We start from the raw sequence: 26011 nt of genomic DNA, 5'->3' as shown, positions 1-26011 counted from the left end.
CGCCTACGTATCAGGGTAAACCACAGCTGTATCAAAACCCTGGCCCCTTGGAAAGAAGCCAGCTGGTACCAGTTTGGTGTAAGCATGGGTCTGGTCTCAAGGAGAAAGGTGATTTCAACTGACGCCTCCAACTTAGGTTGGGGGGCTCTGTACGAGGGCAGGCCTGCCTCTGGCCTCTGGTCGAGCTTGGAGAAGCGCCTACATATCAACTGCCTCGAAATGAGAGCAGTTTTTCTAGCCCTAAAAACTTTCCTCCCACACCTGGCAGGACACCATGTCTTGGTCCGGACGGATGACACGGCAGTGGTGTCATATATAAATCGCCAGGGCGGTCTCAGGTTAAACAACCTGTACAGCTTGGCCAAACACCTGGCATACTGACCCAGGTTGCAGATATGCTATCTCGAGACAACGTTCTACCCCCTTCAGACAGTTCTTTTGATCTGGAGTGTGTTCGGGAGGGCAGAGGTCGACCTCTTCTCCTCAGAAGACAACTCTCACTGCCCAATATTCTTTTCAAAGAATAGGGATGCGCTGGCCCAGCCGCCCTCTTTACACATTCCTTCTGGTCCCGATGCTCCCTCAAGTCATCGAATGGATCAGGGAGAACAAGTGTGCAGTCCTCTTAAAAGCCCCTCTCTGGCGGATCCAGACATGGTTCCCCAAGTTAATGCAGCTGCTAGGGACAGCTCCCTGGCTTATTCCGCTGAGGAAGGAACTACTCACGCAGGCGAACAGGACATTCTGGCACCCCTGTCCCAACTTGTCGACCCTCCATGTATGGCCCCTCAACGGATATCCAGGGACCCTCCGGAGAGAGTCCTAAATACTATTGCTGAGACTAGAGCTCTGTCCACAAGATATCCCTGACATCTGGTGCTCAGCTCGGAACCTAGACCCATATTCATGTTAAGTACCACTGGTACTTTCCTTTCTCCAAGAGCTGCTGGATGCGGGCTGGACCCCCTCCACGCTCAGAGTGTATGCGGCGGCCATAGCAGCCCTCCATGCTCCTGTGGCCGGCCAATCATTAGGGAAAAGCGGCCTGGTTGTATGCTTCCTCAAAGGGGCCAGGAGGCTTAATCCGCCTCAACCTCCCTCTATCCCCCCCTGGGACCTCTCTATGGTCCTCACGGCTCTTAAGGGACCCCCTTTTGAGCCGCTTCCGTCGGCTGACTTAAAGCCACTGTCGCTCAAGGCTGCACTCCTGCTAACCCTAGCATTGGTCAAGCAAGTAGGCGATTTACAAGCGCTCTCCATGAACACTTCCTACCGTGAGTTCTCCTCAAACCGAGACATGGTTATGTACCCAAGGTGCTCTCGACTCCGTTCAGAGCCCAGGTAATTTCACTATCGGCTCTTCCCCTGTCGGAAGACGATAGAGACTTGAATCTACTCTGCCCTGTCAGGGGTCTCAGAGTCTATTTAGAGCGTTCTGCCCCGTTCAGGCAGTTGGAACAGCTCTTTGTAAGCTTCGGTGGCCGCACCAAAGGGTCCCCGGTCACGAAGCAGAGATTATCACGATGAATAGTAGATGCTATCTCTTTAGCATACACGTTAATGGGCCTTCAATGCCCCCATAGGCGTCAGGGCTCATTCCACAAGGGGCATGGGCTCTTCATGGGCATGGTCCAGTGGTGTACCAACTGAAGACATTTGTGTGGTGGCCGGCTGGTCTTCGCCATCAACATTTGTAAGATTTTACAACTTGGAACTGCCGACCCTGCAGGTAAGAGTCCTTTCTATATAGGAGATCTTGGCCCCTGTTGGGCCCAAGCCTCTACATATCCCTTCGAGGGCCCTGTCTCATCCGGTCCCCGTTGGATTCTGACTATAGTTCTACTATAAGTCTCGGGCTTCTCAGCTCCAGGCGGTAGTCAGAGCGAAGTCATCAGCAAATAGCATGCCGTTTTAAAATGAGTTCCCATAGCGTATAGCTACGTAATACGAGAGAACCGTTCCCGAAAGGTAACATACTCGGGAACAAGTATTGCGTAGCCGGCCGTGCTATTACGCTGCACGTCTAGGTGCTGTCGCTTCAGTCGATTGAACCTGATTCCTATGGCGAAATGGGCTACTTATATAATCATTCTAATCAAACCATTCTGGCGCTCGAGGCGGGAAGCGCCCTGATAGGTTTGCACGTCCTCGCTGCTTCGCCATAGGTTCATGCAGTTGCCGCAGCCCAGCCAATCAGCGCGCTTAGACAGCATGCACTGTGCTTTCTGTGCAGCTGCACTGCGTTGCAAAATAAAGGCTTCAATATTCTTGAGAAAAGGAGTTTTCCCATATCATATAGCTACGCAATACTCATTCCCTTATCTCTCAGGGGTTACATTAGTATCCGAATATGTTTGTGCGTGTTCTGATAAGTCTATTCATAAACTGGAAAACTTGGTGGGATGGGAGATAAAATGGGGCAATAACTAAAATAATAAATAAGCATTAGGCTTGTTAAAGTATACTAGTTACAAACCCCAAAACCAGAAATGTAATAATAATAATAGTAAAATACAAGCTGTGATTCTTGCGATTACCCTGAAACTGCTTTACCTTTTAGCAATTATCTTGGAAGATGAAAAACAATTTTATTACATTAATCTTAATAATAATTTGATCTGCATTTCTTATACATAAATGCAAATTTACTAATACATTGCCTGGCCAAAAAAAAGTTGCTGTTTGGATTTAAATAGGCAAATATTTAGGAGTCTATGATTGGATCATTATTGCAGTGATTATAATGTTTCTAGCATGTCACCCGTTTATACCTGTATGTTTGGCAACAGTTCTTCTTACTTTAATTGATCGAGTGTGTAGCTTTTCATTACTGCTTGTAGCTCAAACAGTAGAGCGTTGGCGCTTGCAATGCCAAGGTCATGGGTTTGATTCCCAGGAAAAGCAAGAACTGATAAGAATGTAAATGTGTACCCTGAAATGCAATAGTAAGTTGCTTTGAAAAAAAAATGCCAAATGTGTAAAAAAAACAGACGAGAACTGAGCGACTGAGTCCAGTTTCTGTGGTGGTGATGGCGCAGTGGATAAGACACATGCCTCTGGTGTGAGAGACCCGGGTTCGAATCCACTGTGAGACACCAATGTGTCCCTGAGCAAGGCACTTAACCCCTAGTTGCTCCAGAGGCGTGCGACCTCTGACATATATAGCAATTGTAAGTTGCTTTGGATAAAAGCGTAAGATAAATGTAAATTTAAAAATGTACTTAAAGGGTTAGTTCACCCAAAAATGAAAATTATGTCATTAATGACTCACCCTCATGTCATTCCAAGCCCGTAAAACCTCCGTTCATCTTCGGAACACATTTTAAGATATTTTAGATTCAGTCCGAGAGCTTTTTGTCCCTCCATTGAAAATCTATGTACGGTATACTGTCCTTGTCCAGAAAGGCAATAAAGACATCATCAAAGTAGTCCATGTGACCTCAGTGGGTTAGTTAGAATTTTTTGAAGCTTCGAAAATACATTTTGTTCCAAAAATAACAAAAACGACGACTTTATTCAGCATTGCATTCTCTTCCGGTTCTGTTGTCAATCCGCGTTCATGAGTCCGCTGACGTAAGACGAGCTGACGTGTTATCTGGTGCGCCCGAGCTTCGTTTACAGTCTGAGGGAGACGCACACTGTAAACAAAACAATCTTTGCAAACATGTCTTAAGATTTTCGACACAGGGGAAGACTTGCATTTTTTTTTAACCAGACATATTTATTTGAACCCGAATACACGAACGCACCAGATAACACGTCAGCAGCGTCTTACGTCAGCAGCGTCACTGGCCTCGTGAACGCGGATTGACAACAGAACCGGAAGAGAATACAATGCTGAATAAAGTCGTCGTTTTTGTTATTTTTGGAACAAAATGAATTTTCGATGCTTCAAAAAATTCTAACTAGCCCACTGAGGTCACGTGGACTACTTTGATGATGTCTTTATTGCCTTTCTGGACAAGGACAGTATACTGTACATAGATTTTCAATGGAGGGACAGAAAACTCTCGGACTAAATCTAAAATATCTTAAACTGTGTTCCGAAGATGAACGGAGATCTTACGGGCTTGGAACGACATGAGGGTGAGTCATTAATGACATATTTTTTTTTTGGGGCGAACTAACCCTTTAAACAAGCATGTAGAAAGACACATCATGGCCATATTCCAGGATGACAAAGGAAATATTCATTAGAAAGAATGGTTGGGAGGGAGCTTGAAGAATAATTTTCACACATGAACTGGCACCTCTGAGTCCAGACCTTAAATTCATTGAAATTCTTTGGGATGAGCTGGAGTAGACTTTACAGAGTGCTTGACCAAGAGATCTTGACCAAAAATGTATGCACCTCTTGATGGAAACAAATGTTGTGATGTTATTTCCATAAAGAGATGCATCAAATTTTGGTTGTTGCCAAACATATAACATGCTAGAAACATAATAATCACAGCAATAATGATCCAGTTAAAGACTCTGAAGTATTTGCCTATTTAAATTCAAACAGCAACCTTTTTTGACCGGGCAGTGTAGTAATATTTATGTTTTTTTAATTGCTAGCATTTTTCATCCATTAAAGCATCTCAATGAAATACAGTGGTTTTTGACTACTGAACTGTGAAAAAAAGAGTATCTTTGGTGTTTTATAATAACACCCTCATCATTGTGATCAGTCACATATCACCATTCCTTTATTTATGTGACAAGAACCTGATATTTTATTTAACTGATCTCAAAACCAGAATTGCATGTGTTTCATTATAAAGAAGAGGCCAGCCCATTCTCACTGCCAAAACACAGAAAGAAACTCCATGCTCACACACTGGTATCAACATACAAAGAATTCAGATTTATTCATCAATTTGAAAGTTTGATCACATTTGACCAAAGTGTTAATTTCTTTTGTGGCACAGGTCTCTTTCCAGGTTGGAAGATCACTCATCATCTGCAGAGCCTGTTTTATCAATGACTTTTTTCATCCAGCGACGCATACGGAATAAGTGTGTGTAGAATCCATATTTGCCATCACGATCACAGCCCTCACCCCACGACACAATGCCAATCTGATACCACCGTTTATCTGTAGGACTCTGTGGGCAGGAATAGGTTTTAAAAGGACAAGATGTAAAGTTTAGTTGTGTGAGTACAGCAAACAGAGCTTTATCGATATTGGTAAGTCAAACTTGTTTGAGAAGAGAAGAATATACGTTATTATACCTTCATCACAAAAGGCCCTCCGCTGTCTCCTTCACAAGCGTCACCTCTTTTTGTATCATCTGGCAGGTAACCTATAAAACAAAAGATGCCGTGACACCTGAGCGCAAAAGCATCTCACAAATTCTCAGAACCTGAACTGTCTAGGGTCTAAAGAAGACCATGAAGAATATGATGAATATTACCAGCACAGAACATGTTGTCAGTGATGATGACCGAGGTGGAATTGCGACAGATGCTCTGATCCACAATGGGCAAGTGAATCTGTTGTAGCACTGTTGGAAGATTTGTTGGGTTTGATGTCCATGATTCCCTGAGGTTCCCCCAGCCAGTTACACGACCCTTGAAACCTGCAAACATTAAACTTCAGAGAGAAAATCTGTCAATTACAGCTATGAGTAAATTTTAAAGATATGCTAAAATGCATTTCCTAAACATTGAGAAAATATGTTAGTGAGTTTCACCATCAAAAAAATTAAACAAATGCATAAAAGGACCCCTTTCAAGAGGTTAGCATCTTTATAGTGTGAAGTTTTAAAATCTGCGTTTTCTAAATGTATGTTATTGATCTTATTGTGGATGATCAGACTCTTCTAATCATGTAGTCTGCTTAAACTTGCATTCCATCTGCCTCCATCCAATCAACAACCGATGAGTAGAACCTATATATATATATATATATATATATATATATATATATATATATATATATATATATATTAGAGTATTGTTTTTTCTTACTTCTTTGCAATGCTCTTGGTGGGCAGACAGACAGGGTGGATCTCACTCGTAAAGACTACAGGCTTCTTCATGTGCAGAAGAGCAATGTCTCGGTTCAGGTTTTCCTTCCAGTTATATTTAGGGTGGACAATGATTTCATCAATGGCCACAATCTTCTCAATGCCCCTCTCATACCTGACTCAGAGAGAAACAGGAAAGAGTTTAAAACAGCTTAATTTCCTGTAGACTGAGGTTTCTAAATTGCTTAGTGTATATTTCACAGCTTTCCGGCATTAACAAATAGACATTTACAACTTATGTATTGGTGCAGTCAATTGAATAAAAAAGTGTGCAAGTTTTATAGAATTCTTTTGAGGGCTCACTTGGTACGAGAGTGTTTTCCAAGACGGACGATGATATCATTGATGGTGAAGTTCTTGTTCCACGGTGGGTAGAGGATGCAGTGGGCCGCAGTGAGAATCCATTCATCGCTGATCAGACTGGCTCCACACAGCAGCTCCTGAGGACTACGCTTATATAACATCACCTGCCTGCCAAATTACATCAAACACAGTAAACAACATGATGTTGACGTGAGTGATGATGGCAAGATATCTGAAAGTTTAAAACAGAGTAGGTGGAGATGTATTCACCATGGAGCACTGGCCATTTCAGCCTCCTCTCCTCCCACTATTCTGCTTCCAGTGTATGACATCAGTAGCTCCTTCTCATTCTTATCTTCTTTGCTGATCTTCTCAAACAAGGGGCGCACTCCACACTCTGACAAAAGGCAGTTTAATGTTAATTATCAGTTGATTATAAAAGGTATCAAACCACCGCAAAACGGACTGTGAAGGTATCAGACCTTGTTCTCCATTGCCAAAGCTACGGGGGCTAAAGAAAGTCTTTCTTTTGCCATCAAGAGTTGTTCTCTCTCGACCACCTGCTTCCTCTACAAACTTGTCCAGAGGGGCGTCTGAGAGTGAATGAGAAAGAGAGAGTGATGTTCAAGTGTGGACTTGGAGGCATGATGATTTATGACTAATGCACTTACGCTTCCTTAACATTAAAAAGGTTTTTGCTTTATTAAAATTATGACACTTAATCCTAATTAAAAGACTCTGGTCCAGATGTCACTTTCAATCAAGGTCTAAAGTTCAAGGGAAAAAAATAATATTTCTAGTTGTTATCGTGTAGGTGTTTGTAGAAGGTAGTTTCTGCTCACTCACCACACATCTCTAAGTCACAGTAATCAATGGTAATGTTTCCGCCCGCTTCCTTTACGTAGCACCAGGGACCCTCCATATCTCCATCTGGGTTTCTGCAGTGGTTCTTTACAAGCTGAACTTGAGGCAGAAACTCTTTTCCTTTAATCAAGGCTTGCACTTCTGGTGCACTCCATTGCACGCAGGTGCGTCCCCCCATAGACACAGACAAATCCCCTGTGTAGGTCTCCCCATTTCCAGCCAGACATTTACTCTTGACATAACGCTCTTCAGGTTTCACAGTAGGAGGTGGCGGAGGGAGAACAACAGTCTCACCTGAGGAGGAGAGAGTGAGATGATCAGTCAGGTGGACTGGCATAATTTGATGGGATGGAATGGAATGAAACCTTTTTTTATTTATGCTCAAGCATAAAATGTGCAATAAAGAGGGCACAAATAGGTGCTATCAGATATGGTAATATGTGTTTTAGAAAAACCAGTAGTCATTTAGCAGATCCAAAGCAACATCAAGTAAACTTATTATTACAGCGATAATTTCTCCTGAGCAACCTGGTTCAATGACACATGGCTCAACATTCTGGTTGACAGCGCAAAGCGTTAGTTATTACACCACAGGACATTTTGCAGTAAGATTTTAGTGATTTTCTCTACCGCATTTTGTCAAGCTGCAGGATTCCCTTCTGACCGTCGGATCTCTTGTAAAACACCAAGGGCCTCCACTGCTCTTATCTGGGTTTCTGCAAAAGTTCTCCGGAAGCTTCAGCTGTGTCACATTAAATTCGCTAAAAAGGGGAAACAAGTAGGTCATTAGACAAAAGAGCTGCTGCAACATCACTAGAGGAATGTAAAGCTCAATACATGAAAACAAAACATGCCTCTTCTTTACTGAAATAATTTGTGTTTTATAAACAATCAACATAAAATGGTTTTGCCAATCCTGAGAGATGACAGTTGCTGTCAACAAAGAGTGCAGAAGTACATACTGAATCCTGTGGGGGAAGTTGCTTTTCCAGTACTGGCATGACCTTCCAGACTTGGTGACAGATACTCTACCAGCATAGTGTTCACCAACATCAACGAAACAGTCTCCTGTCAACAGGGAAATTATAGTAAAAAACTAACACTAAAAACATACAAACTTTTACTTACTTGAAAAAAAATTAACATTCAGCTACTTCACATTTTTATTTAGTTTAACTTGATGTACTAAAATAACTAAAACTGAAATTAAAATTCATAAAAACCATATAGACATACTTTACATTTAGACATACCTTAATTTTTTTTAAATTAAATAGAAAACGAATATATATATATATATATATATATATATATATATATATATATATATATATACACACACATACATATACACTAATTCAAAATGTTAGTAAAAACTAGAACAATGACAAAAAAATAACAGTCAATCAAACATTAATTAATAGGGTTATGATCAGTCACTTGCTTTTACCAAAAAATGTCTTGGTGTTACGAGTGCTGGGTACAATTCTTTGTGTTGGGTGAATAAGTATGTATCACCCTTACCTTGTGTTTCCACACATGCTCTCAAACTCCTGATATGTGCTGGTGTTCTGGATAATTTTGTTCCCTCACAGCCTGTGGAAAAAAAGATAAAAAAGGGAAATATATAACATCTAACAGAGTAAGAGTTCCCAGGTTGGCATTTTTTTTTCTGTGGAATTGGGCTACTTTTAAACTGTTGCCAAAGATTTTAGTTATGGGAGTGCCTTATGGGGGAGCCTTAATTTGAGTTTTGGTATTTGGGCTAGTTTAATTGGCCGTCGGGCAATCCTGATACCAATAAACTCATTTTAATTTGTATACTGAGCAGGGAAAGGCCAGTGAAAATGCACTTTGTCCCTGGCTCAATAGAAACTGTTTACACAAAATGTTGTCACTGTTTACACTGAAACTTTTGTAAAGTGATATATATTCTTACCCAAATATTTCGCCCAAAAAATTTCCTGTGGGAAAATGGAAGAAATCATTAAACATAAAACACTAGATAAAAGGATTTATACCACACTTCAAATGCCAGTAATCTTATAAAGATTATATAAACTTATATATTGCATTTTTGTTTTTAAATCCACTGATAGAGATTTAAATATTTCCATTTGTTTCAATTGGGCTTACAACACAAAGTGAATTTCTCACCGTTTCATCAACTCTCTCAAACACTTCTCGAGCTTCCTCATGGTCACAAATCTCTTCCACACACTCTCTCTCCAGACTACCCGGTTTAAACTCCTCAAATCTGCCGTTAGCCCTCTTTGCCCGAATGATCTGAGAGGCTTCCTTAACGTCAATGAACACTGAAGCACAAAAGGCAAAATTTCTCAAAACATCTATAATATGTATTATCTTAGAATAAATTTGTTTCTTAGTTTGTTATGGCCTAATTAGTCAAAAGGCAGAGAAATCTCAGTAAATTCCTACCGTTATTGCACAACGTGAACTGGAGAACTTGTCCGAGAAGCAGGGAAAGAAGGAGAGGCGCTGGTTTTGCTCCCATTCTTGGGGATGACTGAGTCTGTAATCCTGAAAAAACTTGGAGCATCTCATCAAATCTCTCACACACTCAGTTAGAAAAGACCAGAGCTGCAGTTACTGGAGTCACCAAGTTAATATTGAACTACCAGAGTTCAAAGAGAACAAAGTGTCTGAACTCTTTTCACAAAAAGAGCCTATCTCTTCTGTATCAGATCTCTTATATCAACGTGGAACATTCTTTGCTTTCTGAGGAACATGAATCAGACATATTTAATGAAAACAAGATAACTTCATATCTCCAAAGCTATGCGAATTCAACTGTGAGGACATATTATACAAATTCTAATATTTATATTATAAAAAAACTCTCACACATTAAAAAAAGAAGAAGAAAAAAACTAGATTAAATATTTTACACAGTGCTCCTCCATATTTTGTTATTTAAGACAAATATCCATCTTTGTTAGTAATCAAAAGAAATAGCTTTCATTTTCAAATTATGACCCTCTGTATGTAGATGTAGAGCTCCATTAGCTCTTATCTACTGGGTATCTACTGCTTATCATTTCTTCTAATAATAATCATTATGTATTTATATAAAAAGTACATACATGGTATTTTATTTTAACAGTTGACGTGTGAAAGATCTGATCATTTGCAACGTAACAGATACAGGTATATAACGGAATTTCCTATATACATTTCCCAACACAGCTGTGTTTTGCTGATGCATTTGTACAATGTCTGTATAAACAGTGATGAAACAAGGTCCACTGCGGACAGGAGTCAATATTTACTGATACATGCAGAAAACCCATCAAAGAATAAAAGAACACCAAGACATAAATTCAACATAGCTTATACATTTATTTCACAAAGGTTTTTTTTTTTGGTGTGAGACATAATGTGAAGAGTTTATGTTTGAAAACGAAAGACTTTAGTGTCACAGCCCTGTCTCTATTTCTACAGTCTCTGCCACAGAACTTAGACCATCCTGACCTTGTAATATGACCAAACAACTATGAGCATCCTGTTCTGGAACTACAATACAGTCACTAATGGCATCATTTTCCTGCACAACTATGCATTCAGCATTAGAATCCTGTTCCTGAATCTCTATACACTTAGAAGGCTGTTCTTGCACTACTATACACTTGGTATTATCATCGGAGACAATAATCTCGATGATATTCTCACTGAGCTCAATACGTTGGACCCCCTTCTCCGCTCCTTTTTCCAAAACAATCGTGCCATGGTGGTACGCACCAGAGTCCAAAATGGCACCTTCTGGGTGAGACACCATAGCGAAGTCCTCTGAGGCTTGAACGTACGCCACCATCCGTCCCTCTTCCAAACTGCTGCAGTCAGTCCTACCTGGCTCATCCTCTGCCTTCTGGCCTGCCCTTTTAGGTCGACCTCGTGTCGGCAATGCGTGACCAGAGTCTGAGTGAAGTTTGTGCGACTGCAGATGCCGCTGTAGACTCTGCATCATTGTGTATTTGGCTCCGCACACCTGGCAAACATGTGGCTTCTCTTCCAGGTGAGACTTTAGGTGGCGCCGGAGTTTGGTTGCCATCGTGTACCCTTTCCCACACTGTTCACATTTATAGGGTCTGTCTCCTGTGTGGAGTCGTTCATGGGCCCGCAACGTGTGAGGGTCCCGTAAAGCCTTACCACAGACAGGGCACAGATACACCTCACCCGTGTGTGAAATCAGGTGCCGGCGCAGTTCAGGGACTTGAGAAAAGCGCAGGTCACAGTGGTCGCACTTGTAGGGTTTCTCTCCGGTGTGGATGCGCATGTGTCCCAGCAGATTGCCACGTTGGCGAAAGCTTTTGTCACAGTGCTGGCAGATGTACGGCCGTTCTCCGGTGTGGAGACGCATGTGGTTCCTCAAAGAGCCAGAATTGGCCAGTTCTTTATTGCACTCTGGACACTTGACCTTGGGAGCCTGGTAGTCTGGCTCTTTTGTCCGATGGACTTCTCTGTGGACGCGTAGCGAGGGCCGGCGAGCAAAAGCTTTTCCACAGATGTCACAGACGAACGGTTTCTCGCCTGTGTGGAGAACCTGGTGCTCCTTGAGGTCCCGTTTTAAGCCATAGCTTTTGTCACAGTGCTGGCATTGAAAAGGCCTCTGACCACGATGCATTAGCAGGTGGGCTTGGAAGCTCTCCTGTGAACTGTATGGTTTACCACACTCTGTGCACATATACGGCTTTTGATTTTGATGTGTGAATTTGTGTTTCTTGAGATGGCACAGCTGAAAGAAGCTCTTGTCACACTCGTAACATTTGTACTTCCTCTCTCGGATAATAAAATGAGGAAAATCCTGCTCATTTTGCTCCGTGCTGGAATCCTCATTACTATACAACGTCTGCATTGTGTTGTCTTTGTTATTCAAGAGCTTTTTCTTGCTGCTTAGGTCTGACCTATTCATTGGATCTTGTCGTTTGCAGATACGGTTGGCTGACGAGTGCACTTTTCGAGGTTTAGCGGCAAGGCGAGAGCTGGCTCTTAGGTTTCTCTCTGGCTTCAGATCTTCTGATGAACCCTGGGCTTGTGATATATTCACACTGACGCTCTGAATCTCTTCTCTTGCAGGACGCTCATCGATCTGCTCAGCTTCACTTTCCCCGTGTGCCTCATCCACCCCATTCTGCTCCAGGACACTGGAATTACAGGCTCTAGAGTCTTGCACAAGACCTTTCGCCTTGATAGGAAGTTTTGTATTCTCTTGTGTGGCAGGATCTGTTAGAAATCAAAAGTTTCACACATTCTCAAAAGCATAACATTATATCATGGACCTCTTACACAGCACAAATATCAGGTATAAACTTACATGAAGAGCCAGAGCGGCGATCTAAAGTGATGGCCTCTGGAGCATCATCTTGATCTCTGTTTGGTCTATAACTGTTTTCACAGGCTTTTACTTGCAGAACTTCTTCTTCAAAAGAGGCTTCTTGTTGATCTTCCAAGAGGAGCAGTTCTGTTCCTGGCTGAATGTCCTGACAGACCCTGAGGCCCAATCTTCCATCCACCTCAAGTACACTGACATTGCTCTCTTTCTCACTCTGAGTGCTGCAGGCAAACCTGTGGAGGAAGTTAAAAAAGTCTGATTATATAATGTCTTGATATGCAAGTAAGTTATTGTACTAAATATAATAATTAATGAATTCTGGCTTAGGCCTATTGCGATAATTGATTAATCACCTAGTCGCGGTTATTCTATCTAATCGCAATTATTTAATATAACCGCAATAATTAAGCAGTTTAAATTTCAATCACATTTTGCCATAGTCAAATAGTTAAACTCTTCCCTCATGCAAAATGAAGGTTTGAAAAAAAAAAAAAATTCAGACTGCACTTTATAATATCTTTATTATATTATATTATATAAATATACATTTTTACATCATTAAAGTAAATCATGTGGGCCTATTTTATTATAATGTTCATTACTATATTATATACTATTTCAAGTAAAAAAAAAAAAAAAAAATATATATATATATATATATATATATATACACACACAAATTAATGCATGAACAAAACAGAATTAATCATCAGCACAAAATTCATGAAAGTGACAGGTCTATTCTGGATAAACTTACCTCATCCAGTACATTTCCTCTGAGATTTCTCCTTTGAACACATTTTGGCATGTATTTTGCAACCCCTGGAGAATAAGAACACATACTTACTTACTTATAGCTATTACTTATCACAGCAACATCTTATTTAATTCTAAAAACTGCGTTTGTAGTCCCATTTGAACATAGTTATGCTTCTGAAAACAATATCAGGTGAGAAGTAAATGCTTCTAATGTCTTGAAGCACATTTGCTGTAGTGGTGCTACACAAACCTGTCAGCTGTATGGTTCAAAATGAAATTTAAAAACACAGTGGTATGCATACCTCCTCTTTTACCTTCCTGATTATATTGTCAGGTTCCTCCAGACCAAGCAGAGTGCCTTTCTCTAGCACTCGTCCAACACACCACAGACCCAACTGTCCATCTTCAACCAGAGAAGGACCCAGGGTGAGCCCTCGCGGTATTGATCTCAGCACACTGTGGATGGAGTCTCTCATGTTCCCAGAGCCTTTATCCCTCCAAAAGTCTGTTGCCACTAGATTAAAAATAACAAACACCACAATAAGACAAGATAGTACTCTCATACTTACATCTTGAAAGCTGTAGTTACATGCAAGGATAAACGGACAGCACTTACAAAACAAACACAACTATTACTAGATGAATAATTGTTATTTGGCTGTGCATTTACATATCTTTTTCATTATGTTAACTTTATTTTTCTTTCTATTGTCTTTCTTTTCTTTTATTATATTGTTGTTGTTTTTCAGACCCATAAAAGATAAATAGGTTTAAAACTGTTTTAAAGAGAGTCCCATTATGTTTACTCTGGTTTTACAGTAATAGCAATAATGGTTGCAACTATTGGTGATTTTTGTACAGTGAATTGCATGGTTAGATGCAATATGAATTAATGCCCAGAATACGAATGCTTGTTGCGATTCGAATTAATGCAGTTCTTAATTTTAAATGCACAATTTTCAATAAAAAAATATAGTAAATTCAAGACTTTAGTTTTCCTCAGTTAGTAAGTCTATAAATGTTACTAACTGCAGTTAGTAATCTAGAAATTATTGTGGAGAGCAGAGCTAGCTGATGACAAACACGTTATGGAGTAAACAGCAATTTCCTATAACTTAGATATTCAGAAAATACGTTGTTGTTTTTTGCTGTGTACGTTATGTATAAAGCGTCTTTATAAATGCAGGTTGTGCTATAACCAAGCGTTCATCGAGTAGATAACTGGTCGAATCTGCAAACATGAGCATGAGATTGAGAAAACGTTTTTCAACCAACTCAGGACTATATTTCCTCCGCGCATTGGCCACTCGAGGGTCTTGTTTATCCACCCAAAAACTCCGGGAAAAGTATCGTTCTCCAGCCAACGGTGCATCGACCGGAAGTCAGGTAGCTTACTGTGTTATAGAGAAACGGTTCCCTCTAGAAACAACTACTGCTGCACTCGCCGTCTCCAAATAAAGCTGAATGTTCGTTTTGTGTGAATGTATGTCAATAAGACAATTTCTGTGTATGTTAAAGAAGATATTCATGACTATAATTGTGTAACGTGTTCAAAATGCTGTTCTGTTACAAATAAAAATGCATTTAATCTTAATGTTGTACTTTATTAATTTTATGTGTTTCGATGTTCAAGTTGAATATGGTAAAAGGCTCCACCCCTTGGGGATTTATGGGGAACCTGAGAGACAGGAGTTGAAGGGCGCCTCGCTGTTTCAAGTGCGGTTCTAAGTCTTATATGGCGTGGGCTGTGGCCGACAACAGCTTCTACTAAACACCCTTTGTTATTAAAAACGTCTCGTCCTTCCCTGAGAACAGTACAATATAAAGGAATTATTGCAAAGTGTCTGTGTCCTTTATGTATTTTAACTACAGAATTAGAAGATCAAATTACTTTTTAATTCTTCATGAATAGTTCCTGATAGTCGACGTGCATAAATGTTATATGATTGGCTGTGTATTAATATAAATTATTTATTTAACATTTAACATAATTGTTTTCGTTTGAGATTTTTCCTGGTTGTGAATGTGGTGCTTAGTTGTGTATAATATTTGTCTCAGATTTTATTTTTTAAATATTTTAATAATTAAAAAGACTTAAGAAACAACCTAATGGCAGACAAACTTTATAGCACACGGTGGCGCTAGAGACACATGATTTACATGCCAATATTTTGATATAGTGTTTTGAATGTTTCCACACTGGTTTGCCTACAGTGGTCAGTAGGCTACAAACGCAAAGCACAGAAAAACACTCAAATCAAACTATAAGATCTACTGCTTGATCATTCTACATGTTTTATATTCAACAAGTTCTACATTCAATTACTTGCAAATGTACAATATACCAGAAAAACAGCTTTATCACTCCATTAGAGCCTCTTATAAACTAAACTATTTATATCAGATTATATTTGCTACTTTTGTATTTGGGCATTATGATGTGCATTTGGAAGAAAGTGCATTGAAAGTAATAGACCTTTAGATGATGTAAGTGACCCGGCCTTCTTTGCCATGAATGTGAATCTGTAATGGATGGAGAGACCTAGCAGACAAGTAGGCTAATAAGAGAAATATGTTACAATAATCTATATGAACAAGTTTGTGCCTAAGGGCCACATTCTCCTTTTGTAATGCTACATGAAACAGATGTTGCAGTTTGATTCAGAATGGACAATTACATTACTAACTACAATTTCTTTCATGCAATTAAAAATCGGTAATCGACTACAATTTGTAAGTAATCTGCCCAGCACTGTTCCTGGTACAGTGCTAGTCAGAATTATTTGCCTCCTTGGTAAATATGATCAAAGATGGCTGTAAAAAATAAATCTGTTTTGTTTATCCTTTTGATATTTTATTTTTTAAAAATGCAAAAATCAAACCTTTTATTGAAGTTAAAGAATTGAGAGTGGGGGGAAATCACATTATGAAATAAATGTTTTTCTCAAAAACACATTGAGAACAATTATTTGCCTCCTTTTATTAAATACTTTTTGCAACCTCCTTTTTCCAAGATAACAGCTCTGAGTATTCTCCTAATGCCTGATGAGTTTGGAGAACAACTGACAAGAGATCAGAGACCATTCCTCCATACAGAATCTCTCCAGATCCATGTTGATGCTTCTTCTCTTCAGTTTAGCCCACTCATTTTCTATAGGGTTCAGGTCTGGGGACTGGGATGGCCATTGCTTGAATGAATGACCCACTTTTTAGGTTTTAAAGCACAAAGTGCTGAAAACCTATTGTAATTCCTATTTGAAAAAAAAATTCCCCTAAAACGCATCGTGCAGCCCAAACCGTAAGGCCCATTGACTTGAAACTCGCCAGATGGTAGGCCTCAATTTGGGGACAACCTATCAGGAGATATACCCCTAGGGATTCCCGAGAGGGGGGGCGGAAGAGAATCCCACAGGACGGATCAAAGGATGACGACACATGGCAATGAAAATACGACAACGATAATGGAATGCATATGTGGCAAGATATGCAAGAACCGACATGGCCTGCGGATCCACCAGGCCAAGATGAAGTGTATGCAGAAGGGGGTAGAGTCACAGCGCACAGGAACTACGCCTGGTGAGACGCAGGAGGAGCCAGGCCCGGAGTCACCCCACAGCGCCCGGAGCCTCCAGGTGATGCAATCACCTGATGCACACAGGACATCAGAACATCGTCGGGTGAAGTGGCCCCAAGCTAGCAAGGAGAAGGAGTGGCGCCAGTTTGATCTAGATGCAGATACCATCTTGGAGGCAACTGCCAAAGGGAGAGCTGATCGACGCCTCAAAACGATGACTACAATCATTATCAGCTTAGCTGCAGAGAGATTTGGACTTGTGGAGAAGCGAGCAACGAAGCCCCCCTATACCATGAACAACAGAGCAAGTAAGATCAATCAGCTCAGGCAGGAGCTGAAGAACTTGAGGCAGCAGTTCAAGGCTGCAAGCGAAGAGGACAGGGGACCGCTTGCGGAGCTACGCAGCATAATCCGCAAAAAGCTGATGACCCTGAGGAGAGCTGAGTGGCATAGGAGGAGGAGGAAGGAGAGGTCCAGGAGGAGAGCTGCCTTTCTAGTGAACCCATTTGGATTTACGAAACAGCTGCTAGGACAGAAGCGCAGCGGCCAATTCACCTGCTCTAAAGCTGAGGTTGACCTCCACCTCAAGCAATCCTACAGTGATGAGTACAGAGAGCAAGACCTAGGCCCCTGCAGGTTCCTGATTAATCCACCTGCACCGGCTATGGACTTTGACGGGAAAGAGCCAGGCTGGAAGGAGATCCAGGAGGTGGTCAGAAGGGCAAGGGCAAACTCCGCTCCAGGGCCCAGTGGAGTACCGTATAAGGTTTATAAAAACTGTCCAAGACTACTCCACAGACTCTGGAAGATCCTGAAGGTGATTTGGAGGAGGGGAAAGGTAGTAGACCAGTGGAGACAGGCAGAGGGTGTTTGGATCCCGAAGGAGGAGAAGTCTCAGAAGATCGAGCAGTTCCGGACCATCTCACTGCTGAGCGTTGAAGGAAAGATTTTCTTCAGCCTCATTTCCAGGCGACTGACAGACTACCTCCTGAAGAATTCCTACATCGATACAGCAGTCCAGAAGGGAGGAATCCCAGAGGTACCTGGATGTCTGGAGCATACAGGGGTGGTCACTCAGCTTATCAGGGAAGCCAGGGAGAACAAGGGGGACCTGGCTGTGCTGTGGCTGGACCTCGCAAATGCCTATGGATCCATACCCCATAAACTGGTCGAAGAGGCACTGAACCGGCATCATATCCCGAAGAAGTTCAGAGACCTCATCCTGGACTACTATACCAACTTCCATGTGAGAGTCTCCTCCGGAACAACAACTTCAGACTGGCACAAGCTTGAGAAGGGAATCATCACTGGCTGTACAATCTCAGTCATCCTTTTTGCACTCGCCATGAACATGCTGGTGAAATCTGCGGAGATGCAGTGTAGGGGGCCCCTCTCGAAGTCTGGAGTTAGACAGCCACCCATCCGAGCCTTCATGGATGACCTGACAGTGACCACAACATCTGTCCCAGGCTGCAGGTGGATCCTGAATGGCCTTCAGGAGCTGATGTCCTGGGCTCGCATGAAGTTCAAGCCGGCCAAGTCAAGGTCCCTCGTGCTGAAGAAAGGGAAGGTCACTGATAAGTTCCACTTCTCACTTGGCACCATCAAGATACCATCACTGACAGAGGAACCTGTGAAGAGCCTGGGGAAGGTGTTCAATTGTAGCCTGAGAGACGCAGCTTCCACAAAAGCGACCAACCAAGACCTGGAGACCTGGCTGGCCGCGGTGGACAAGTCTGGCCTTCCTGGCAAGTTCAAGGCCTGGATTTACCAGCACGGCATCCTCCCTAGGATCCTCTGGCCCCTCCTGGTATATGAAGTCCCCATTTCAACGGTGGAAGGCTTTGAGATGAGGATTAGCAGGTTTCTGCGCAGGTGGTTGGGACTGCCTCGAAGCCTGAGCAGCATCGCACTATATGGGCAGAACAACAAGCTGAAGCTTCCCATGAGCAGCCTGAGCGAGGAGTTCATGGTGACACGGTCCAGGGAGGTCCTACAGTATCGGGATTCCAGTGATCCAAAGGTTGCCCAGGCTGGGATTGAGGTCAGGACAGGGCGGAAGTGGAGGGCTGCCGTGGCAGTGGACGACGCAGAGTCAAGGCTACGGCAAAGGGTGTTGGTGGGTGCAGTGGCACATGGGAGAGCTGGCCTGGGAAGCAGAAGAACTCCTCGTTACGACAAGGCAGAAGGGAAAGAGAGGAGGTCCCTGATCCTGGAGGAAGTGCGTGCAGGAGTTGAGGAGAAGCGAGCTTGCCAGATGGCTGGGATGCGTCAACAGGGCGCCTGGACAAGATGGGAGCGAACAGTGGAGCGCAAAGTCACATGGACTGAGCTTTGGAAGGCTGAACCCCACAGGATAAAATTCCTGATCCAGGCGGTCTATGACGTGTTGCCAAGTCCATCCAACCTCTTCTCCTGGGGAAAAGTGGAGACACCAGCATGCCCCCTCTGCCAGAGGAGAGGAACGTTGGAACACATCCTGAGCTGCTGTCCAAAAGCCCTGGGTGAAGGGCGTTACCGCTGGCGGCATGACCAGGTCCTAAAAGCCGTAGCGGATTCTATCTGCAGTGGAATTAGCCACAGCAAGAGCCTTCGCCCAGTGAAGACCACAGCCTTTGTCAGAGCTGGGGAGAAGTCAACACCAGCTGCCCGGGGCACCTCCTCTGGCCTGTTGGCAACAGCGCGCGACTGGGAGCTGGCAGTTGATCTGGGTAAGCAGCTGAAGTCTCCTGAAGCAGTTGCCATAACAACATTAAGGCCTGACATTATACTCACCTCAGAGGCCTCCAAGCAGGTAATCCTCTTAGAGTTAACAGTGCCTTGGGAGGACCGTATGGAGGAGGCCAATGAAAGAAAAAGGGCAAAGTACTCCCAGCTTGTGGAGGGTTGCCGGAGCAATGGGTGGCGGGCAATATGCCAACCTGTCGAAGTGGGATGTCGAGGGTTTGTGGGCCATTCCCTCTGCAGGGCCTACAAAATGCTTGGCATCACAGGGGCGAGTCAGCGAAGGGCCATCAAGTTGGCCACTGATGCTGCAGAAGTAGCATCAAGGTGGCTGTGGATCAGGAGAGGAGAGGCATGGCGTGTAGGGTAGTAGCGCTACCTGGACATAAGCTGGGACTTGATCACCCCGGCTGGGTCGCCTAGGGGAGGGGGTCTGATTGTTGAAAGACCCGAAACCCCCCGTGATCCTAGGTTACATCACCGATGATATGTCCAGGTGCACCAGACGGTGTATCAAAAACCTATCAGAGTATGACCCCGATTGGCCCATAGGTGGCGCTACAGCAACCAAAAGTACTAAATTGCTCATAACCCATCGACCGTTGGTCCTAGCCTCAATATTTTTACACCACTGTGATCCTTGGCTCAAGAAGGACAAAATGTATATCTCCAATTTCGATTTAGGCAAGAAAATGTTTCCGCTATGTCGGATTTTGTCCAAAACCTACTTTTGCGAACTAGTCCCTGGTTTTTCGCCCGATCGGAACCAAACCAGTCTAGGCCTATTCTCGGGACTCTCTAGATCAATAATTATCGAAAAAAAGTTGAAATTTTGCAATTGGGTGGCTGTAACAGGGTCATTTAGAAAAGGGGCGTGGCAAAATACAGTCAAAAGCCTATAAATCATAAATAAAAACTCAGAACATCACAAAAATTGACGAGCATATGTGTCATAACATGGTGAAGAAGCATGCAAAGTTTCATGGAGATCGGACCTTAGGTGGCGCTATAACTGTCAAAAAGGTCTCATTATTACTAGTGTAAGCATGCATTATTGAGTAAACATGAAAATTTGAGACATTTTTTTCAATAAAATTATATGATTAAAATGAAAACTAAAAATTGCGTTTTAAATGGGAAACCTGTAATAAGCTTTTTTTTTTTTTACCTACCATTAATTTCAAATATCTATAGCTATAACAAAATGTGTTTAAGCATTTTTATTAGAGTTAATATGAAAAACGTGCCATTAAAAAATACATGAAATCAAACCAAGTCATAGAAAACAAAACAGTATTTTATTGGCAGAATAATACAATGTTTTTTTTAAAACTATGCATATGAAAATAAGTAACATTAACAATCAATTAATTTATTCAAGTTCAATCGTTTGCATATTGAAGAATGTCTGTGGTATCATTTCATTCATTTAAATTTTTTGCACATATGAAAGAAGAAAAGTATTTGCATTAATATATGTTCAAAACTATATTGCATATATATATATAATCCGTGAGACCTCCGGCTTGGAACAGCTGTAACTCCCTACCGTCCTAGACCTCCTAGATTACTGTGGGATAGCTTGTTTGAAAGGTCCCGTCCACAGCTAGCTTCACAAAGAAATATGTTAAATGCTTATAGACCATTCAAGTATATTTTCATAATGACTAATCCCAATAGCATTGAAAAAAACAGCAACAACATGTGTGTGTGTGTGTGTGTGTGTGTGTGTGTGTGTGTGTGTGTGTGTGTGTGTGTGTGTGTGTGTGTGTGTGTGTGTGTGTGTGTAAGCATATGTCTACATATGAGTGCAAAAGCACACGTGAAAACTTTTTATTAATAAGTATAATGGCCAGCAGAGGGCAGTAGAAGACCACTTATTGGCTCACTTTCATTTTGACAGACCTGATTTTCACCAGTATTCTGCACTAAAGCAAACCTGTTTTTCCATGTTAACTATTATAAGACAATCATTTTTTTTTATCAAAGTGTATCACTTCATTGCTATTGACACTTCACATCAATGCTAGCAATGTGGTAAATCATGGTAAATCACGATAGAAACATGGTAAATCATAGTAAATAATACTATTACATGGTGTATCATGGCAAACAATGCTAGCAATGTGATGAATCATGGTAAATCATGCTACAATCCTGGTAAATCATTCTAGAATGTGGTATATCATGATAAATCATCCTATTACATCGTAAATCGTGGTAAACTGGCAAATCATGCTAGAATCATATTAAATCATACTGGAATGTGTTCAATTGTGGTAAACCATGCAATAACAGGGTAAAGCATGGTGAATCATACTGGAACTTGGTATGTCATGGTAAACTATGGTAAATTATGCTAGATTCATAGTAAATAATACTGGAACATGGTAAATCACGCTAAAACATGGTCTATTCCATCTATGATGTCAGTGGTTAAATGCTTGCTACATAAAACTTAATGTCTTTTGATGCTTGTGTGGTTAAAAATCTTAAATGCCTGAACTGCTTGAACACCGCTAAATGCTGCTTGCAGCTTTAATTTATGTTTGTTTTTGGCTCACTGTCCTGTTGGAAGATCCAAACATGGCCCATTATTATCACCGGCTGTCAGGTTTAGAGTTTTTATCTGTTAGTATTTAATCGAATCCATGATGCCATGTATCTGAACAAGATGTCAAGGACCTCTGGCAGAAAATTAGGCCAACAGCATTAAAGGGTTAGTTCGCCCATTTAAGACATGAAGTTGTATGCAATCCTTACCAGCACTATAGTGTATACACACTGACCCACTCTGTTGTCACCCCCCTGGTCCGAGTTCTGACCGCTGGAAGTTTTTGAATGAAGTAATCCCGGCTACTTTCCGGAGCCACAAAACTTTGCGTTTTTACGTGAAAAAAAGATTTGCGTTTCAAAGCTTGATTAATTTAACACAAAAAAAACACGCCGGGCAAAATTCATACCTCAGTTTTAATGCGGCACTATTTTCCTTCCGTTTCTATCAATCCGCGCTGCTGTCAATGTCAACAACTGCGCTGAACTGGAGCGAGCATCCAAAAAGGGTGTATGTCTGTTCACACATTTTTGTTGACAAACGTTACCAGTAGGGATGGGCATTTCAAGCAAAAATAATATTCGATTATTATTAGAAAATCACACCCCTCCATCACATGCATGTATACACACCATGAGCATGTGAGCAAAGCGGAGCGGTGTGACAATTAAATATAAGTTAAAAAAAACTAAAACATAGCCTACGTTTTATATTTATGTGTCATATTATAATGTTTTTTTTTAATTATTTCATCTTTGTCGATTAATATGAAAAGGGAACCGCATGAGATGAGTCATATAGGAAAACATTTGGAATGGGTCAGACTTGATTTTGACCACTTATTAAGTTTTGTTTTGTAGTTGCCTATCTTTAAAGGGAATTTCGTTTAGTATAAATAGTATCTTAATTTTAATCAACAAATTGCCTGGATTAATAAATAAGAAGCAAATATAGTAGACAATATAATCAGGACACGGAGGCGCCGGCGCGTGAACTGGAGTGCGTCTCATAAATGAAATGAAACTCAGCGTATAAGATACTTGCCTCACAGACCTGAGAAGTGTATCTATAGAAAGCTTGAAATGTCTACTTTTAAACAAAATAATTAAAAACGAACAGAAATGGGCTGCTCTCTGCTTATGTAGGTTAATTCGTATGAAGTATGCATTTCTCTCTTGGCGCGTTCACTACTGCGAAGATGGCGAGTCAGCGTCGTCAACTTTATCTTTGCAGTCGACACTGATAGAAAACACTAGTTTATTAATGAACAATTCAAATGATTCATGAGTAATCATTACTTTTGCCGTTTTTTGTGGAAAGCTTTATGCTGCGTTGAGATGCGGAATAGGGAATATATTACGAAAACGCTCATTATGATTTAGCATTCTCTCCCATATCCACCTTATTCTTCGCCTGTTCTATTTCCCATGGTTCATAGTTGGTTCAACGGACTGAACGGTTTTCCACTTCCGGCTGAAGTGTTTGTTTACATAGCATGCGAGCACTAGCCTAAAGGCTATGGTGATTTTTTTTTAATTAATAAAGTAGTTGATAATTGTTCGGTCAAGATGGGAAGTAATAGTCGGTGGCTAGAAATTTTCATTTTGTTTTTATCTGTGATTTAATAAAAATAACGTCATCAGATCATTTTTGATGAATTTTTTTTTTTTCGATTTAGTTGTGGGGATGACACAATCTGAAACACAAGGCATATAGATCAGACTCTGGTAGCTAGGAATGAGTCACGATTTTCGAATATTTGATTAGCTGATTTTATTATAGAATATCGAATAGGTTGTGCGATTATTGTCTATAAAAATTCCCATGTTTTCGGTTCTGATGTGGTGACACGTTCATGTTACCAGAGGCTGGCGATGCCAATAATGCATCTAAAAGCTGTCAGTCAACTCTCAGACAACAGAAGAAGATACACATTGTCTCACAGTCACACCAGAGCATGAGCGGAGTGGTGATATTTCCTCCAGAGCGGAGAGCGCATTTCTGAAGATTACGCGCCGCTCGCTCAGAACGCCTGCAGTGACGCGCTGGTTAGATAATATGTAAAATAAGTAGGGCTGCACGTGCACGACTGAAGTTATGTATACTATATGGGAGAGAATGCTAAACCATAATGAGCGATTATAGCGTCTATTGCCTATTCCGCATCTCAACGCACGCATAAAGCTTGCCACAAATGCGCAAAAGTAATGATTATGCATGAAACATTTGAATTATTTATTAATAAACTAGTGTTTTCTATCAGTGTCGACTGCAAAGATAAAGTTGACGATGCTGACTCACCATCTTCGCAGTAGTGAACGCGCCTATAGAGAGGAATACACACTTCATTCAAATTAACCTACATAAGCAGAGAGCAGCCCATTTCTGTTCGTTTTTAATTATTTTGTTTAAAAGTAGACATTTCAAGCTTTCTATGGTATACTACTCAGGTCTGTGAGGCAAGTATCTTAGTTCATTTATGAGACGCGCTCCAGTTCACGCGCCAGCACCTCCGTGTCCTGATTATATTGTCTACTATATTTGCTTCTTATTTATTAATCCAGGCAATTTGTTTATGAAACATTGATTAAAATGAAGATACAATTTATACTAAATAAAATTCAACTCAAAGAAAGGCTTTCTACAAAACAAAACTTAATAAGTGGTCAAAATCATGTCTGACCCATTCCAAATGTTTTCCGATATATTGGGCATCTTATGATCCTATCTGACTCATCTCATGTGGTTCCCTTTTCATATAATCAACATAGATGATATAAAAAAACAACATTATATTATGAAACATAAATATTAAACGTATGTTTTAGTTTTTTTTTACTTTAAACAGGAGACTTTTAACTTTAATATTTAAGCGTCACACCGTTCCGCTTTGCTCACATGCTCTCATAGATATACACTAGATGTTGCCTTGGGGTTCTAAGCATGCATAAAAACCGCCGCCATCTTGGAACAGGGGTCTTGTCATAGGAAGTAGCTAGGTAACGCTGCTATCTCCGCCATTCGTGGATGATGCCGGACTTTTGTGCTGGGTATGGATGTTCACACGAACGAAATCTAAAAACCAGACAGCAAGGGATTACATTTCACAAGAATGTGAAATTTTGTACATTTTTAAAAATTTCTCTGGACTCAATAATAAATACATGTCTGACCGTTAGAACGAACCAAAAATACCTAGAAAATAGCATTCATGACGATTTATGGTGATTTTATTTCCGTTATACCTTTTCCTACATTGACGCTGATTTATTAAAGGGATAGTTCACCCAAAAATGAAAATTCTGTCAGTATTTACTCACCCTCATGTTGTTCCAACCCCGTAAGACCTTCGTTCCTCTTCGGAACACAAATTAAGATATTTTTTTATGAAATCTGAGAGCTGGATAACTGGATAACTAGTCCATAGGCTTCTTCAGGGATTGAAACTTGCCAGCCCCGAAAAGTTATTAAAAACATCGTTAAAATAGTCCAAGTGACTACAGTGGCTCAATCTTAAGTTTATCAATCGACGAGAATACTTTTTGTGCGCAAAAACAAACAAAAATAACGACTTTATTTAAACTATTCATTTCCTTCTCTCTGGGCCTCTAGTCCGTTAACTTAGTGTGATTCCGTAGAGCTAAATCACACGTAGGCTCACTATTGGCCGACGCTGGACATGTGGGTGATGCGTGTGACGTACAACAACAGAAGCGTACGCTATATACAGAGAAGGAAATGAATAGTTGAAACAAAGTCGTTATTTTTGTTGTTTTTTTGCGCACAAAATTCTCGTCGTTTGATTAACTTAAGATTGAGCCACTGTAGTCACTTGGACTATTTTAACGATGTCTTTAATAACTTTTCGA

General features: G+C 41.1%; 2 protein-coding genes and 1 long non-coding RNA gene across 4 annotated transcripts; all 3 read right to left on the bottom strand.

Annotated features, from left to right (window-relative positions):
* Positions 1-4828: 4828 nt before the first annotated feature.
* f2 (coagulation factor II (thrombin)) lies at positions 4829-10384 on the bottom strand. Its single transcript, XM_077229020.1, has 14 exons — positions 9621-10384; positions 9339-9496; positions 9121-9145; positions 8706-8777; positions 8144-8249; positions 7812-7942; positions 7164-7475; positions 6800-6910; positions 6588-6714; positions 6318-6485; positions 5956-6129; positions 5400-5578; positions 5218-5288; positions 4829-5090 (listed from the first exon to the last, which is right to left on the bottom strand). Exons 1-14 carry the CDS (start codon positions 9739-9741, stop codon positions 4935-4937), a joined length of 1911 nt encoding a protein of 636 aa, XP_077085135.1. The 5' UTR covers positions 9742-10384; the 3' UTR covers positions 4829-4934.
* A 137-nt stretch (positions 10385-10521) lies between these two features.
* On the bottom strand, positions 10522-14697 carry znf408 (zinc finger protein 408). Of its 2 annotated transcripts, none has more exons than XM_077229018.1 (5): positions 14566-14697; positions 13593-13804; positions 13289-13353; positions 12514-12764; positions 10522-12422 (listed from the first exon to the last, which is right to left on the bottom strand). In XM_077229018.1, the coding sequence occupies exons 1-5, from the start codon at positions 14660-14662 to the stop codon at positions 10618-10620; spliced, it is 2430 nt and encodes an 809-aa protein (XP_077085133.1). In that variant the 5' UTR covers positions 14663-14697; the 3' UTR covers positions 10522-10617. The 2 variants fall into 2 exon arrangements, with proteins under 2 accessions (XP_077085133.1, XP_077085134.1); XM_077229019.1 differs by lacking the exon at positions 14566-14697 and adding an exon at positions 14425-14523.
* A 2469-nt stretch (positions 14698-17166) lies between these two features.
* On the bottom strand, positions 17167-19555 carry LOC143736617 (uncharacterized). The gene is made up of 3 exons (XR_013203507.1): positions 18792-19555; positions 17843-18171; positions 17167-17261 (listed from the first exon to the last, which is right to left on the bottom strand). It is a non-coding gene; the product is annotated as an uncharacterized LOC143736617 (long non-coding RNA).
* Positions 19556-26011: the final 6456 nt, after the last annotated feature.

Source organism: Siphateles boraxobius, unplaced genomic scaffold (assembly GCF_051911475.1).
Source record: "Siphateles boraxobius isolate OS27281-9 unplaced genomic scaffold, OSU_SipBor_1 130, whole genome shotgun sequence".
Taxonomy (NCBI): Eukaryota; Metazoa; Chordata; class Actinopteri; order Cypriniformes; family Leuciscidae; genus Siphateles; species Siphateles boraxobius.
This window is presented reverse-complemented; position numbering and strand designations above follow the sequence as displayed.

Excerpts from the sequence above, each read along its gene's own strand:
- f2 (XM_077229020.1), bottom strand. The coding sequence starts at position 9,741 with ATGCTCCAAGTTTTTTCAGGATTACAGACTCAGTCATCCCCAAGAATG. Across the intron at positions 5,579-5,955 it reads ACCAAGAGCATTGCAAAGAA|TTTAATGTTTGCAGGTTTCA; the intron begins GTAAGAAAAAAC and ends TTCTCTCTGAAG. Across the intron at positions 5,289-5,399 it reads TGACAACATGTTCTGTGCTG|GTTACCTGCCAGATGATACA; the intron begins GTAATATTCATC and ends TTTGTTTTATAG.
- znf408 (XM_077229018.1), bottom strand. The coding sequence starts at position 14,662 with ATGCACCGTTGGCTGGAGAACGATACTTTTCCCGGAGTTTTTGGGTGG. Across the intron at positions 13,805-14,565 it reads CGGAGGAAATATAGTCCTGA|TGGCAACAGACTTTTGGAGG; the intron begins GTTGGTTGAAAA and ends TTTTTAATCTAG. Across the intron at positions 12,423-12,513 it reads TCGCCGCTCTGGCTCTTCAT|ATCCTGCCACACAAGAGAAT; the intron begins GTAAGTTTATAC and ends GATTTCTAACAG.